This window comes from Neopsephotus bourkii, unplaced genomic scaffold, assembly GCF_033783945.1.
Source record: "Neopsephotus bourkii isolate Nb327-2 ecotype Australia unplaced genomic scaffold, CSIRO-AGI_Nbou_v1 NB_1574, whole genome shotgun sequence".
Taxonomy (NCBI): domain Eukaryota; kingdom Metazoa; phylum Chordata; class Aves; order Psittaciformes; family Psittacidae; genus Neopsephotus; species Neopsephotus bourkii.
Window position 1 is genome coordinate 2,687,261 of NW_026902050.1, and position 12,628 is coordinate 2,699,888.

Here is a 12,628-nt window from a genome sequence, read left to right on the forward strand (position 1 = left end):
AAAGCCTTCCTTGGCCTTACTTGCTCTGTGATTGCCTACCTGCTGAGCAAGAGGGCAGGCAAAGAGGCCTGCTCATGGATTTTTACTCCAGGCACACAGGAACAGCATACAGGGACATTCAGAACAGCAGAGGGACAGGAAGAACATCTTGAGAACACCACAACTTACATATTTCCAACATCGGCACAAACACTGGGTTTTTCTCCCACCTTCCACAATAGTAGTGGGAATAATTTACAATAAATGTGCCCAGGGTTTTCACGTATAAGCAAAAGCACTTCAGCACACCACTACAGTCCCCAGCCACACACAGGCCAACAGCAAACTCCTTAACTCTTACTCACTCTCCCTAGCTCAAACTCCACCTAGCTCTTACTCACTCTCATTTTAAAGGACCTAAATTCCACCAAGGTCAGCAACAACAACCTAACAAAGCATCTTGTTAATCAGGCCAGATTCAGACCTCCTGTGTGGAACAAAATGCAGCCAGCATTGCCTTGTTTTATCCTAAACTCACAGAGACTAAGTGAATACGATTGGAAAAAGTTATCTTAACAAAAACAGCCATCCATAAAACTTTACTGTTATTAAGTCACAATATGATTGTACTGCATGAAGAGACCAAATACCATGACATTTACCTTCACAGTCTAAAGGTACAATTTAACAGTTGACTTAAACTGATTTAGCAGCAAATTGCCACTGGAGATTCAGTCCTGTTCACTACTTGCATCTATATATTCCTGCTTCTTCCCTAATACTGTGAGGCCTTCCTTGGACTAACGTGGATGAAAACTAGCCCAGTGGTGGAAATTAAAAAACAGCAAACAACTGGTCTTCAGCCAGGTCAGTCCCTTGATCCTCTCCACAGACAAATTAGCATTGCTGTCAACAAGCCACTGCCATGCCTCCTCCTCTCCATGGTGATGGAAGTCCAGGTGGACACAAGCGGGCTGCCAAGTGCACTCCCAGCCACAGTGAGGGATCTGAGCTGTGCTGCCCAGGCCATGGAAATGTCAGCGCTGGAGACTAGCACCGAGTGACAACAGAAGGAAGCAGTCACAGCGGCTTTTGACAGGAAAAGCATTTTCTGTCCTCTTGGTGAAGTATTAAAAGCACAACAAAGGGAGAAGGGAGAGAAATCGAAGAAGCTCAGCTAACTGCCAAAGAGGATAAGAGTCCATAAATTACTGTGGTGGTTTTTTTCAGATCCCTGCTTCTGCAGCACAGAGGTGCCTTCTTAAATAATGCTCTTATCAGTATCCCTTGCTCACAGGAAGATTATGGTGTGTAGAGCAAGCATGGACATTGGTGATTACCAGGGAAATGACAGGTGATGCAGAGCAGTGACCAGGGGTGGGAAGCACAGCAGAAAGCATCCCATCTCAGAGGCACAGCTGATCTCAGGCACTCATGGCAGAAGGAGATGTAGGAAGAAGACAGCTTGTTGAATACTAAATCTAAGGGCTGCTACAGTCCCTTGACCTCAGGCCAGCTTCAAGAAGGTCAGCATATTTTTCACAATGAGATTAAGATAACAAACTAGAATGATTTCTAATTTAAATATTTTCCCCCTGATCTAGTTTATTTCTAACATTTCTAATCACTCTCAGAACCTTAATGTTTGCAGTGCTAGGATCCATCACAGCTTTTACACAAAGAAGCACCAGGTCTCTGAGGCCACACAGTCAGATACCTGGTATTAAGGCAGGAGATGCATTATCTCTCAAAACAATATGGGAGTGTTCTGAAAGTAACAGGGTACAGCCTGGTACCATACCATTAAATATTAACACAAGCGATAACTAATCTACTCAAGGTGAGTCAACGACCAGAGTTTTAACCATTTACAAAAAATAAGTTTAACAAACCAAGTCTAAGCACATAAATTATTGTAAGATGTCAGATTATAGTTTTGAGAGGGAAGATGTGAAAAATATCAGAATTTAATTTTGCTGTTTAAGAAAAAAAAAAAGTTCTGTAACTATCCATGAGCTTGCAGTTCTTACAGTTTTATGAAACAATCCTCTTTTGCATTCAAACTGGATTACTTTCATGCCCTTTGGAAAAACAAAACAAAACCCTAAACCCATACGTGATCTATCTCTGAAATAAATGGTGTCCTGATAAACTTCTCTCTGAGCCTTCTAATTGCATGATAGCCAACTTCAAATTTGAAGCAGAAGCGGGTTTTTGTAGACTAGATTAACAATTATCTAGGTCTAGTTAAACTGGTAAACACAGTAAAATTTCACAGCAATGAGAAAAAAACAACCCCCAAAAGGCAATGCATTATGTTTCCTACAGCTGAGATCCTGTATGTGCTTTTAGCATGGATGAACTAGCACTATCAATAGGCTCTCACTCTCAATTACCTATTTATTTCTGCTGACATTTGGTTCTCAGCAACCTGTACCATTACATTCTCTACACAACAAGGTTAAGTGTCTATATTTATCTGCTCGTGATATGGAAAATTATTGTAGTTACCCATTTATTACTATACAGAAAAGCCTATCTTCCACCCATTTCAGTCTTACATTTACTGAAATGAAGTTATCCAGGAAGCAGAAAGAGTTGCCATGGAAATAAAACCAATTTCACAGAGGCTGCTGCAAAACTTCCATTAATTAACCTATTTATGATAAAACCATTTCTCCTCTCATTAAATGTAGTTGCTATCATTTCAATGACACAATAAGAAAAATACAGCTGCTCTCCACTTCTTGTATATTCCATGCTTTAGTGAGAACTGCATCAGCACAGTTTTGTACCACTTTTTATACTTCATGACAGAGCTCAAACTGAAGTGGTGAAAAGGGATTCACAATTTGTGTCCATCTATAAAATTGAATGTAACTTATTCCTGAAAAAAAATGAAGATTTTTCTTGCTTGTTTTGAAACAAAAATAACTCATTTAGAAAGTAAGTTTAAAATTTGTTTTAACTTCTGAAATCTAGACTGTCAAATTCTTCCCTAAAAATATATCTTGAATGTTTTCAATAACTATGTCGACAAAAAGAAATGGTCCATGTCAAATCTCAGGAAATAAACTTTAAAGCATAGAGTATAATAAAGGATACATCTGTGAAATAGTTTAAAAATTCCAACTCTGCTCTCGGCAGGATACTAGTACACTATACCTGAAAACACATGGGCTTTCAAAGAGAGAGTAACCAGCTTGTTTCTTAGGCTGGGAAAACTTTCTCTGCAAGAAAAACAGGTATAACTAAATGAAGGAATAGCAAGAATATCCTTTTGCTTAGTAATAATTCAGCAACAAAGCCCTGCCTAAACAGCTATCACATAATGACAATGACAAGAACTATGCTATAAGGAGGGACAGACCATACCCATAGGCAAGATTTTCAGTGTCAAGGATCATTTGAAGTAGATGTGGTATAATTCCACTCCTGCCCTGGCAAACTTGGTAACAACAAATCAATAATTACCAGCCACAAACACTATGTAATACAAACCAGTTCAGACCATCTGGATGTTTATTTACAGATCAACCAATTTGCTGCTGTACCTAATGTAAATTTCATGATTACAAGGTAATTTGGTGGAGGGTGAGAGAGGAGTATGAAAAATGCACCACCTCTCGTGTGGATGCTCTGAAAACAGGCACAGGGTAAGCTTCTCAAAGCTGCAAAGCAAAGGAAGAACTGAAGGGGCAAAGAGGTTGGAAGAAGGTGTTAGGGGCTGTCCTGTCCTCCCCCCAAAACTCTAGCAAAGAAATTCAAGCTAAAAAAAAAATAAATCCAAACAAACAGTAGTAAATAGTCTTATAACAGAAATAGCATGTCATGTCCTTGCCTCCATGGGCTTCTCTTTGGATAGCACAGGGCTGTCAACAAACAGCATACAATTCACAAAACAGCCGATGTTTTATACATTTTCAACTGGTTCATAAAAAGAATACAAACTTTCACAGAACTGGTGAGAAACTAGACTTACTATTGCATGAGCTGTCTCATTTTTTAATTTATTTGTTAATCAATGAACAATTCCAACAGTGGAAAGGCAAACTGAGCAGATTTTGCTCTCCACTACAACAGAGTGGACAGGTAATAAATCCACTGCAGGTAAGGCCGCTAACATGTAATCACATATTGCCCACAAGGACGAGCACTCCAAAAATCTATGGAGCCTCATGCTGGCCACAAGAAACACAAAGACTGCAAGGTCAAGCCACCAGCAATTTGAGACACGCTGGACAAAATAATGCACTGTCTTAATTGTGGATTAAGAAATATTTTGGTAAGATTACTCAATTCTGCATTCACTTTTCCAGCATGGCTTCCCACAGAAGTCAGTGGGAACCACAGATACATGCAGGGTATGTAACTAGACCCTTAACATATAACTAAAACCGATAAGCTTGATTCATTGGGGGGGGGGAGGAGCAGAAAAAAAACCCAAACCAACACAAAACATCAACCAACCCAACCCAAAAGTCACAATTGAGAGCTCTAGACACCAGAAAGCTAAAATCCCAACTTGCTGCTTCCTTTAGAACTTCTTGATTCTTGCTATCATCAGAGCTCAGCATGGAAATAAAAATACTCTTCAGTCATGAAAATCTCTCTTTTGAACAGAATTCAAGCAGAGGATAGATAAATAACTGAAGAGGAAATGAAGTGTCAACATGGACTCTGACCCCAGTCTTAACAAACGCTCCCAGTAAAATCAGCATAGGAGATGGACTAACCAGCTGGAAGCATGTTTGCAGTTATGAGTGAGATATGAGGCATTAAGCATCCCAGTCTCACACCAGATGGATTAAAATAAATGCAGTACCTAACAGCATTCCTATTGTCAATAAAAAGCTGTACAGAATCACATCTAAGTACATGAGACATACATCTTGGAAGATGCAGTCCTTCGCAGTTCTTAAATTTGATCAAATTCAAAATTGTAACAGTCTTCCAAATTTGATCTAAAATGTGAGACAGGAATTATCCAGTTCCACAGAGAAGACAGCCTTCCTGTCTCTCGTCTGTCTGCCTCCCTACACAATCACCAATTTATGATCTGTAATTTCGCACAGGTGATCTGGAAGTAAAACTGAAGTTACCTATACCATCCAGATATTCCAAGTATCAATAGTATAAGATTAATATTATTTCCTGCAAAGCAGGGTCCATTATTTTCCTCTGCCACACATGAACCATTTCCACATAAGGGATTTTAGAGCTAAGATAATTTTAAGTCAGACACATCCCTTACAGAAAGATGGGTGGGAGAACCAAAAAGCCAGTGGGCCACAACTGTGTCATTTCTGTGAAGCATGTGAACAATGCAGCTGGACGACACAAATTGAGGATATGAAGCCAGGCAGCAGGGATGCAACTGGAGAGAGATACTCAGTTCAACCGATGTGTAGCTCACATCTCCTCATTACCACAGGAGCCCGCATGGTGTTGAAGAGTTAGCATACAGGGAATGTTGTTAGCAGCAATACAAACAAGTAACAGAAATTAAGAGCTAGTACTCCCTTGCTCTCATGTACTCCATGTCTATAAAGAAACATGAGAAAGACAGACGGGCATTCTTTTCCAGGGTAAAAGCAAAGCAACTCCACAGAAATCTTCAGCATTATACCTGTTTCATGTTTGGGGCCACTCGGGCCACAGTTTATTTCTACATGAATGAGTTAATGAATTCACAGAAGGTTTTTGCACTGCTATCTAGCAAAGGATAAGAACGCCCAGGCCTTATCTGTGGAACCTACCTTCCCTTAAGATCACGCACCCACCACTTGATGTTTGCATCCCAGTAAAGACAGAAACAATCTCCAGCCAGCACTGACAAGTCAGGTGACACTGAGGGCAGTAGCTCCAGGCAAAGGCTTTAGTTCTAACATGCCTCCCAGCCCACTTCTCTTAAATACTGTTCATCAGGATACTTTGCTTTTCTGTATTCACAATCAATGTGCAACTTAAAATACCACCTAGGCCAAACTACATCTGTCACAAGCTCTTATCTGAACAGAAATGTCAGGAAGAGAACAAAGGTCAAACGATACTAGGGGAACCGTGCATGTTTCCAGCCTGTGCTCAGAGGCCAGGGGGAAGTCTGGCAGCTGGGGCTGGGACAGGAAAACACTGTCATAGGGAAGCCCATGATACTGAGTTTTCTCTTGGGCATTTTTCCCTTTGCTACTTTCACATGCCTCACCGCACTGCTAGCCTCCTGGTTTGACAGAGACATCTGTGAATACAAAAAGGAATTAATTTCTCCTGTGTCAAAAGGTTGATGATAGCTTTTACTCTGCATATACACAGACCCATTTATGCAATCCTCCTCTCCTAGCATCCCACTGACATGCATTCCATATCCATGCATTCCACAGAGAAGGTGTGGCCCATCTGAGTTGCTGCCAAAGAGGAATGAGGTCTGTCCCCTCTGTATGTCTACCTGGGCTCACTACACTGGTATCAGAACTGGGTGGCAGTTCTGTCCTCTGTTCTCCAGAGGACAGCTCGTACTATTGTGATCCTTCACTGCAGTGAAGACTGGGGTAACATGAAGGGAGACATTTTTCAACTCGTTCTTCTTTGTTCTCTTTTGAAATAAAAGGAACTTGGTCCACAGCTTACCAGTTTCTCTCTAGTCCTCAATACAATGGCACAACACAAAATCAAATACCACATCACATAAAGTGTGTTCAAGAGTGATTTTATGCAGGAAATTCTTTCTGTATTTCTTGCTTGAGATCAGTATGTCACCATCTATATGAAATATATATAAACATACATACACACAAACTTACTTGCAGCAGGGTCTTGAACAGACCTGGTTTCATCTATGTAAGTCCATCCTACCTACAAATTCGTAGCAAAATCCTCCCTGGCTTAATCGGAGTCAGGATCAATATTTCTCACAGAAGCTTATGAAGCTCAAGATATCCAAACTACATTTAGAATATGGAAGCAGCTACACAAATCATAACTGCAAGAACTCATGGCCTTGGGTCATAACTGTCTAATTAGTACAGTCATTGACACAAGAACTGACCAAAACACACCTATCTGCAATTAAAAATTCATAGATACATCAAAATATACGTTAAATAACATTCACCTATCCAAACAAAATCAGATTACCAAGATTAGCAAGAAATCCATGGCAACAATGAAAAAAAGAAACTTCTTGTAACAATAGTACTGTGTGGTACCTCAGGGGACTAGCCCCAGGTACTGAGAGAAGGATGATTAAATAGTGTATGCTGCACCCACGATAATTTACTTCTCAGGTTACCACCACTGCTACATCTGGTTCTGTTTCAAGGTCACTGCTTCCAATTATTGAACTTTATCATTTAACAGCTACCAGCTCCCATGCATTCTGCAGGTTTATATACAGCCACAGAGCATGTAGCTGTATTTATATTTATTTTTATCCTTTGTATTTCAAATTATCTGTGTCCTCTCAGTCTTCACTTAATTTTCAGATCACTGCCTGTGTCTTTAGAAACCAGGCAAAAAACTGATAAGGTATCATCACTGATACATCCTACTGAAACTACCAAAACTGTTTGAGTGGCCTCCTATTAGTGTCAATTTTCCATAGGAAAATGTCATTTCACCTTTCTCTGCAAAGACTCTGTGTGATTCAGGAGGTGAGGTGAGGAAACACCCTCTAACAGCATTCCAGAAAGGAGTGCCTTCCATTGCGACTCCACAATTGCTAGGAAAACACTGTTGCACAGGACAGCATGACACAACATTGAAAGACTGCCTCCACCCCAGTTACCCGCCTTCACAGTCTCCACAACAGAGTATTTATTCCAGGAAAAGCAGTTGTGGCTGATGCCTGACAATGGTCTCGCTGGTTCTCCTCCCCTCCCAGATAGATGGCCAGAGTTGGAAAATGTGGACTAGAATGGAAGGGAAGCACAACCAGTTCATCTCAAAGGGGTTTGAGTCACTCAGTTTTTCCCTGGAAAAAGACTTGAGCCAGTCTCAGTTTTATTTTCCAGCTCAGGCTGAATACCACTTCCTCTTAAGCCGTCCTTGCTGACAAGTGTAATTTAACCTCTCACCTAAAGGTTGGCAGTAGTTTAATAAGGCCATGCATAAATAATAATATAGTTGAACAGAGGAGTCTGGCTAGTTTTCTGTGATACTGACAAAGCTGGTGAGTGCAAGAGCAGGATTGCTGTGAAGCTCAGCTTGAAAGCCTAGCAAGAGCCTGGTAGAAGCATCTGCTTTTGAATCACTTGCAGTAAATCAGGATGGCAGGTTGCTGGGTGCAATACCATTTAAACCTTTTCCCCTTATTGCAAGCCAAGATTCACAACTGCAAAATAGCTACATTCTGACAATCAGACAGAGAAGGAGGAGAAAAAACAAGATTTATATACCAGCTACAGCAAATATTTTCCCTGTGCCTGTTCCTGTCACTGCTGTAACTGGGAGCCAGATTACACATGCTCTCTATCCACTGGGAATGTCATGAAAGTCTATTTAACATACCAGGTAAAGTATGGAGAGTTTTCAAGTTCTGAATCCTTTGCCACAGAAGCAATAGCAGGATACAGAAAGCCATGAAAACTGCTTACATTGGCCTGACATCCTACTGAACACCACGTGTAGACTGTGCTATCGGTCAAGACTTCTTAATTTGTTTCTCTCTCTGCTTTTCTTTTGCATAATAGCTGCCCTTCTTGGACTGAAATATTAAATTTATGAACCTTTCAAAATGCTCTCAGTGGTCATGTGTAAAAAGCATGTTGCTTTTACACTCATGGGACCAGATGGTCCTCTCTCCTTTAGGGGCCCAGCTAACAGCAGCAATGGCTCCAAAAGTATCTGTTCCATGAGGAGGAGGTCAGGTACATTCAGCTCCCAGGTTATACATGACACAGGCCAAAGCAGCATGGGCTTTGTGGAAGGCATCTCCCAGAACTTCCTGAGGCAATTGCTGTGGCTCAGCAGAGTGGGATGTAAAGGGTAACGCTTTCTGAACACAAGCCAAACAGCTTATATTGTTCACAGCCTTGCAAGATGGCTGAAAGAGGAATCACAATGACACAACAAGACAACTCAATGAAGTGCAACTCCCAGAAACTGTTCAATTAATCATCAACTGGCTCCTCCTAAAGCTACCTGTGCTCATAGTACTGAATGCACTGTGCTTGACAGGGATCTTCAACTCCACTGGGAACCATCACTGCCATCATCCAGACTGTCCTGCTAGATCTGCATCAAGAACCTGTGGACTTCATCCATGTTGCAAACTTGAGAAGCCAGTCAAAGTTTGTCTTACTAAATACCGGAACTTCTTTTTACAAGGTAAACTAGTGTGATTTTCTAAGGAATCATGAGTTTACTTAGCACTAGAGACATCAGCACTACAGGCATGTTTGTTCCTAGAAGTGATCCTCACCAAAGAACCATCCTCTGGTCTTCCTAATACTCAAAACAATACATACGATTACTTCGGCAGTGTGTTAACCTAAAACGTGGCATATGCCACAATTTCAAAATACAATCCATGGAAGATACATTCAGATTTTGATTAATCTTCATCATACAACTTAACGTTTCAGTGAAGAGGGCTATTAAAAATTTCTTCCCAGCAAACAGCCTTGCACCATATAGCAGAGCTCCCAGAAATCACAGAATATATATAAAATCAACCTTTTAACCCCAAATATGTTAAACAGGCTAATTTATTCCACCTATGTTTATACAACCTAAAGTCAATAGACTGGTGTTTCTCATTATTCTGCAATCCGAAAACTCTTCCAGATTTGCGGATATGCATCTTTATCAGCCTATGATGTCTCATCTTTAGATCCACTGGTTTATCTGCTGTTTCAATTATGCAAGCATCTCATGACGTGAAAGAAGAATTTGGACCGTGAATATATAATTGCAACAGAATTAACTTATCAACTAGTTAATAATAAAAAAACCCCTGCAACCAAACCCAACTGCCTTTATTTTCTAATATGTATGTATCTAACAGAAGGTTGCCACAATACTTTTATTCAGGTTCTTGTTAAAGGCAGAATGCCAAGTAAGAGGTACTGGCCCTGAACTGAGCTTAGCCACAAATTTTATACACCTGCTAACACCACTCTTAGGCACAAAACTTTTCAGAAAGTTCATTTGGAAAACTCCACGTGCTGCAGGTGAATGAATGACATGGACATGTCATACATGAGTAGCTGAATGACCAATAAAATATTCACCTCTCATTGTTGAATGTGATTCATAAAAGGTCTTTCATGCCAAAGTGCAATGCTACTGTACAAAGTCAGTGCGCAGCAGGCAGATCCCAGAAGAGGACATGCTGACTACAAGAGTAAAGAAATTCCTACCTCTATGGAAGAAAAATTTCCTAAGAACAGTTCTGGAGAGTTTGATTTGTTGTTTTTATAAATGTGCCATCTAATCTGTATGTAATAAACTGAATAGGATTGAAACATAGATTTGATATATTCTGATGTGAAATACACCCCTATGCGAATCTGATCTATTTCTATTTAAATCAGTGGTGTAGTTATAGATAGCTTGGGTGGAAAAGAGGTGGATCTGATCCCATTACTGTTCTGTCCACCTGTGTCTGTTTCCCATCTTCCACCCCATTTTAAAAGGACAAAGAGCTGATTTCAGAATTCTGCAGTTCTAGTGATTCTAGGACTTACTGCAGTGCAAGTCCTGGTGCTTCACTTATTTTTACAAATATTATTCCACCTCCCAGGCTTTTTCAATGTCTTAGATTTCTGCTTTGGTGTTTTGTAATTTAAGAATTAAAATCACAAACCAAGTAAAAAGGGGTAACCTCCAAACGCTCATGTCTAATTTAGATACATCTATTTTTTCCTATCTCACCTCCCAGTTTCTGCATCTTCTGGGTAATGCACATACTTTCACCTCATCATAATGGTTTTCAGAGTTATCAGAGAACAGAATCAGTACAGTAAGGAACCTGACAGCCTTTAACATTTGCCCAGTTAATCCCTAGTATCTACAGAAGAACACTCTGGAATAAGTAAGATTTCTTCAGCGAAATTGCTCCACTTAATGCCAAGTGAGTACACAGTAAATAAGTGAGCTAATTTTTTACCTGCAAAGATTACACAGTACTGTGATAATTTCCTTAGGTTGAGAGCAGGCTCCCTGAAGCAAACATGAAGCTCAAAACTCACATCTTATGCCTGACATGAAAATGGGTTTCATAGTTTCATCTTTCTATGAAAAAAAACCCAAGACCATTATCCTTTCTGCCTGAAGTTAGAGAGAATTTAGCTACTGAAAAGAACAGGACTATACCCAGCACCATATCTAAGTTAATAGTAATTAATTTTCTTTACATTTGATGCATATTTTACATTAGAACCCCAAAATACACTATTTGTCAGAGAGAGTACCTGTGTTCAATCCTACTGGCACCTTCAGGAGAAAAAGTATTGGAGAGCCCTCTCACAAGCTGACAACCCTTCCAATTGCACCTCATGACTACAAGCATTCCATACATAATTAAGTAGGATTTCTAGTATTGTTACTGTTACCTTAAAAAGATACTCACCTAGAAACATCAGGTTTGACCCTCTGGTCTAGTAAAACTGCTACTGTTTCTGCACAGCAGCCTAAAGCTGAGAGGCCCACGCCCTGGTTCTTGAGCATCAGTGGTGTCTCAAGGCATCCCTGTTCCTGCTCTCCCTGCTGCCCTGTATTTGCACAATTGTTAGTGCGGCTTGTGATGAACCAGATTAGGGAATTAGTCTAGATGAACAGTGACTTGGACTTCTTTCAGCATCGTTTCTGTAAGGATGGTGGCTGTGAAAACCAGCTTATTCAGCACTGCCACCTAACCCGAAGCCATAGCTCTGGACAGTTCAATACAGCTTTTGGACAGTTCATTATCATGAACTTCATCAGATTTTGCTCTGATTTTGTTCAAACACCTTTAAAAACTTATTTCAAATTTGAATGAGAATTTCCTGAGCTTTATCCTTTGAGTAAAGTGGAAACTGTTGTCCATCTCAAAATACATGGAACTGCATCTATCACTATTTGCTAGGAATGAAGATTGCTGGGAAATATTATCCTAATACAAGTTCAACAGGACAATATACCAAGTATAAATATGATAGAGAAGGTATCCAGTTCCTGTTAAAGATCTGCAGAGTCTGGTTTAAAAGAGTGCTTGCTTGAATAAAACGTTGTATGCTAAACCAGTGAGGCTCTGCTTGAGCTCCTGAGCCTGCCTGCCACATGCAGCATAATTTTAAGTGGAAATTTTGTCTGAGTGAAAATGAAGTGCGGGGCTTTGAGGGAACGCATTATCCTTAGAGAACACAAAATAACACAATATAAAGAGCAAGTCCACTGAAACTTCTGATGATTAGCCTTCCGGAGATACCAGCTGCAAAGCACTGCCTCCATAAAAATTCATTACCTATTACAAATCTATTAATTGAGTGCTTCAGAATAACAAATTAGTAGCTCAACTTTCCCAAAGAAAATTCACTAGAACTTTCCCATTGCACATGGCTGGTTCTTAACATCAGCTGATTTGTTACGTGCTTTCATGTCAGTCTTTACAAAGAAGTACTGTGAAGAAGCACTGTGTGTTGTAAAAACTAAGAAGGGTATCTGCCCATGA

General features: G+C 40.1%; 1 protein-coding gene and 1 long non-coding RNA gene across 6 annotated transcripts in view; one reads left to right on the forward strand and one right to left on the reverse strand.

The window, feature by feature from the left end:
- Positions 1-12,628, reverse strand: part of TM4SF1 (transmembrane 4 L six family member 1) — a 46,477-nt gene that overhangs the window by 26,279 nt on the left and 7,570 nt on the right. For 2 of the 5 annotated variants that reach the window (XM_061371507.1, XM_061371506.1), the window contains exon 1: positions 169-336. The exons of 2 other annotated variants lie outside the window; for them this stretch is intronic. In XM_061371507.1, the coding sequence (XP_061227491.1) occupies positions 169-170 (2 nt within the window). In that variant the 5' untranslated portion in view covers positions 171-336. Of the gene's footprint in view, positions 1-39; positions 136-168; positions 337-12,628 lie in introns of those variants that run through there. One more of the 5 variants, XM_061371505.1, reaches the window with a different exon arrangement.
- Positions 7,299-9,445, forward strand: LOC133222059 (uncharacterized). The gene is made up of 2 exons (XR_009728167.1): positions 7,299-8,032; positions 9,154-9,445. It is a non-coding gene; the product is annotated as an uncharacterized LOC133222059 (long non-coding RNA).